Raw genomic sequence first — 5,000 nt, 5'->3', positions numbered from 1 at the left:
AAATAATTAGATTAGACAGCGATTGACAAAAGTTTGTATCTTGGCTGATGTGGTCAAGGTTGTCGCCAAGATCTGACCCATAGAGCAGGACTGCTTTAAAATTAGTGTTAAATATTGTAAGCTTGGTGTTTGTGGATGTGCTGGACGCTGTCCATATTGGTCTCAATATTGCAAAGGCCTGGCGCGCTTTCTTGATTCTAGCGATGACGTCTTCATCAGTTCCACCTGACTAACTGATTTTGCTGTCAAGGTATGTAAGTTCCCTGGCATCTTCTATTGCTGTGCCAGAGATGGTGATTTGTGCTTCTTGTTTGGCAATTTAGCGCAGTAGTTTTGTCTTCTCTTCACTAATCTTGAGACCAATTTGCCGAGCTGTTTCTTCCAGGGCCGTGACGTTGTTTTGCATGTCTTGTAGGCGGTGTGAGAGGAGGGCTAGGCCATCTGCAAATTCAATGTCTTCAAGTCTTTTTGAAAATGTCCATTGTTGCCATTATTGGAATTGCCATATCCTGTCTTTGTCACCCAGTCCAATACCACAAGAAATAGAAGTGGCGACAGCAAACAGCCTTGTCTAACTCCGGATGTAATATCACAAGAAAATCATGCAGATCACGATTTTTCACCTTCATTGGATCGTATCTCAAAACTAGCTAGTGCGACATCCGAAGGATTTTTGCCAAATCAGCACACATATTACTGTTTTTACATATACATGAAATATTCCCCTGTGAAGAAAATGTTCAACCCTAACCTCCGTTAAAAAGTTATAAGATTTTAACCATGATGTGATATATTATAACCCGCACACACAAACACACGCGTACACATATATGCATATGCATATATATATATACTCTTTGAATACACCACACACACATACACACAGGCATATATATATATATATATATACATCCATATGTATCATAATTATGTGTGTATGTGCGTTTGCGTTTACGTCCTGTTATTATCCCATGCTTTGTTTTAGGTAAACTTTCGTGGTGTAATCTATGAAACTATGAATGTCTTTATTTAAAATGACATAACATTGATACGAAATCTCACTTTGCATAAGCATCTTCCAACTTGTCCACAATGACAACGCAAAATCTTGATTCTTGAAGAATATTCATGTCCAATTTTGCCAGAAGAGCTTTAAATCTTGGTACAACAGCCTTGAAAAATGGTATTCTTTTCTGTTTGGTAGAAGTATAAGAACTCTTTATGCTACAAGAAGTTATACTGGTAAATACCTTTTAATTATGTAATTAGGAGAATCAAATACGGGCAACTTGATCAACAATATAATAATACTCAGGAAACACTCGACCCCATTAGTTGAACTATTGAATGCAATTTTATTTTGACGTAAATTTGTGGTCAGTTTCAGGCTATGAAAACTGTCAAATAAAAGACATGATGGTAAACACATTGTCATTTAACATCATCCGCATTAGGTTAAGGTAGTTTAAAGAGTTATGAAAACATAGAGCAAGAGATTATCCCTGTGGTCGTAATGTTAAATGATAAATCGGAAGAAGATATATGTAAAACTAAATGCAGACAAGCTCATTTTTAAACTGCCCATTTCAACTGCCACACTACAAAACTCGGGATTAAAATATGATAAACTGATAAGAATAATAGTAATAATAATAATAATAATAATAATAATAATAATAATAATAATAATAATAATAATAATAATAATAATAATAAAATAATAATAATAATAATAATAATAATAATAATAATAATAATAATAATAATAACAATAATAATAATAATAATAGTAATCATTTTCATTATTATCATAATCATCATCATTAGTATATTGAAGAAACTCATCGTCACCTTGATAATATCGCTTTTCTGATCATCAAAGAATCCAAGAGCTTCCCTAAAAACTTCGAGCAGTTCTTTTTGGTTTCCTTTACACACGGACAAAGCCTCTAGCAAATCAAACATGGAGTCGCAGTAAGTTTCGGCATCTCCAGGTTCCCTGTGAAAAAGTCAAGTTTAAATAAATTAAAATCAGATAAAATTCCCGTTATCCATCCCGTAGGTGAAATTTGTCTCTAGTGTTTATTCCAATAGTAGACTGGAATAACCCAGGCGTCAACCGCAGAGCAGCGCCGCAAATTGAGCTAGGGCGAGGTGACATGCTCAAGGTTACACAACGCAGCGACAGGTGATCGAACTCGGTACCTTTCGGGTACGAAGCAAAAACCATACCGCTGAGCCACGCTGCCCCCTGATTTGGAGATGAATCATAGCAGATAATCAATGAGCGTCTTTAAATACGTTTTTATTTCACGAGTTATTTCAAAACCTGCCATTGATGCGAGTTTTAACGAGCATCACTACAAGACTAATATAATGAGTGAAGTAAAAGACCGTAGTAAAAGAAATCTGCTTCATCCTATACCACAAGGGTTTTATAGTTAAAAATTGTGGGTGAAAAAAGAAGACAGACATTTTTATGTTGTCAACCATTGTTGACATTCATAGCCGCAAAGTTATACAATCCAACTTCATCACATTATTAAATAAATAAGGCCACTTTAAACAATAACATGATTTTGTTAAATTAAAAAAAAACTTTCAAAACAACAGCGACTAAAATGTTATGCACAGAGAAAAACGATCATGAATAACTAAAATTTTTAAAAGGCTCTGCTGGTATTCCAACCATCGACTCTCAAATGGCGAGAGAGTGTACAGACCAATGAGTCAAGAGAACCCTTGTCGGTTGACTGCTCTCAAATGACAATGATTCATCTTTATTTTATTAAAGGTTTATTTTAGTAATACAAACATGAGAACGGAGTTCATCTCACTCCAGTTATATTCCTGCAGGCTTAGAAAAACTTTACTTTCTAATATAAGATAATCATTCCTTAAATACCATTTTCTTTGAATTCATTTCAAATTAGTGCATGAGTTTCTTTCAACCTTTTGTCACGCTTTTATTGATTATTCTTCATTACTCGCTTCTCTAAAGAACTTACGCCTGATGGCCACACTCCTCATATTATCTATATTTGAGATTTATATATTACTCTCGGGACTTTGTTGACCACTTCACTATTTTTTATTTCCGCCATCAAGACGCCGGCGCTTCCTTTGTTATCTTTGCCAGTGGTACTACTGTTAAGAATTTATCAAGCCCGAGTCCTCACAGAAAAAAACACGTAATTTTATTTTTATAATGTAATGCATTGGCCTAATCTATGCAGAAGCACAGCAATATCACAGTGAGTGATTATTCAAACACCAACAAAGACTGCAAAATATAGTTAACGTAGTACGTACTATCTAATTGAGTTTTGTGAAGTATTCAAATTAAAAAAAATAAGTTTTTAGTAATTTCGTTAAAAACTTCTCGGGACATATCTTCAGGATGTGCCTATGAGGATGAGTAGGTTATGTAAAACATTTCTAACCGAACTCGAGCAAACCTGTCGTAAACTCATTATTTCGCTCTTATATCCAAACTAATTCTAGATATCGGTTGAAGGAATATATATGTATATATATATATATATATATATATATATATATATATATATATGTATATATATATATATATATATATATATATATATATATATATATATATATAAATATATATGAAGAGTAAAAGGATAATTCTATCTGTAACATTTTCTCAGATATAAAACGCTTTGATATAAAATCACGTTAGCCCAAATACGCAACAGCTCGATTTACAAAATCAAAATCGATACCGACAGGTAATCAGTTTTCTATACATGTTTTCTAACTCGAACAGTTCAATCAAGAATTATTCACTCCGCTTCATTGATTTTTATATGCCCTCCAGTCTATTTTCATATCTAGTTATCCGTTGAATTTACTTTTCAACGCCTCGTATCTGGAATGCAATCCTATTGCGATTTTATTCTATTCACTTACTTTCACAAATATTATTATTGCACACGTATTAGTTACCTGAATAAATTTTGCCCATTTCTATCTATATATATGAATTTCTATAAGAGACCATTAATTCTACTCGCTGCAGTATTAGGATCAATTCGATGTATAATGCTGGTGTTAAATTGCAAATTACAAATAATTGCAAAACCCAGAACCAACGCTCTATGGAAATTTAATGCCAAGTCTAGATAAACAAATTAACATTGTCCGATTCTTGCGAGCATAATGTGCAATACATGGCACGTTACTCGTTATTGTTAATGAGCATTTTTTGTGTAGCCGCGTTGCCAACTCGAGGGCTTCGATGGGTATCCACTGGGTTGGATTTGTAATATACAAAAGAGGTTTAACAGCGTCAGTGGTTCGATGCGTAACAGCAATTTCAAAATTCGGACCAGTGTTATTTTCTAGGGCAAAACATTTTTCTTTAATTATCTCTCTAAATTCAGATGTAAGTGGCATATGATTACAGGCAGAGAAGGATTTTATGAGAGGGCTAGTACAGAAAGCAAGCTTAATAGACTACTCGTATGAAATGAATCTTTGCTTCAATTGTCATCTGTATTAGCTGTTGGAAATCTTTGGAGATCAAATTCCCATCGAATTGGAGTTACTTTAATTTTCTTAGTATCAAGGGAGGCATAGAATCCCTTGATCCCATGTGAATCAAAACAAGAGTCTATCTCATATTACTTTCTGTCAGATCTAACATATACAGGTCTCTACCTGATTGAAAATAATTGTGCTCGAGCTAGAATACATTATTAGGTGGGTGATATTTAAAAATTAATCAATTTTACGGTTATACTTAGCGTATTATATCAACTTTTCAAAAATAAATGTAGGATTTTCTATCCTGCAACTTACTTGAGTTTCTTGCATATCTTTTTGAGTGGCTCAGAAAAACTATCGGCAGATTGTTCATTTCTTGGGAAACCCTGCGTTTTCGTTGCCTTGATCAACTTTTCTATCAAGGATTTAAGTGACTTTACATCTGAAAAAGACTGAAATGTTCGTTCCGTTCATGTTTATTGCTTATAAGA

General features: G+C 33.7%; 1 protein-coding gene across 2 annotated transcripts in view; it reads right to left on the bottom strand.

The window, feature by feature from the left end:
• LOC144965107 (uncharacterized) overlaps window positions 1–5,000 on the bottom strand; it is a 38,502-nt gene that overhangs the window by 23,426 nt on the left and 10,076 nt on the right. For both annotated transcript variants that reach the window (XM_078900044.1, XM_078900045.1), the window contains exons 6-8: window positions 4,825–4,961; window positions 1,852–1,999; window positions 1,063–1,193 (exon numbers count right to left, since the gene is read on the bottom strand). In XM_078900044.1, the coding sequence (XP_078756170.1) occupies window positions 1,063–1,193; window positions 1,852–1,999; window positions 4,825–4,961 (416 nt within the window). The remainder of the gene's footprint in view (window positions 1–1,062; window positions 1,194–1,851; window positions 2,000–4,824; window positions 4,962–5,000) is intronic.

The sequence above is a fragment of the Berghia stephanieae genome, chromosome 2 (assembly GCF_034508935.2).
Source record: "Berghia stephanieae isolate SIO BIC M18660-M18661 chromosome 2, UCSD_Bste_1.3, whole genome shotgun sequence".
Taxonomy (NCBI): Eukaryota; Metazoa; Mollusca; class Gastropoda; order Nudibranchia; family Aeolidiidae; genus Berghia; species Berghia stephanieae.
This window is presented reverse-complemented; position numbering and strand designations above follow the sequence as displayed.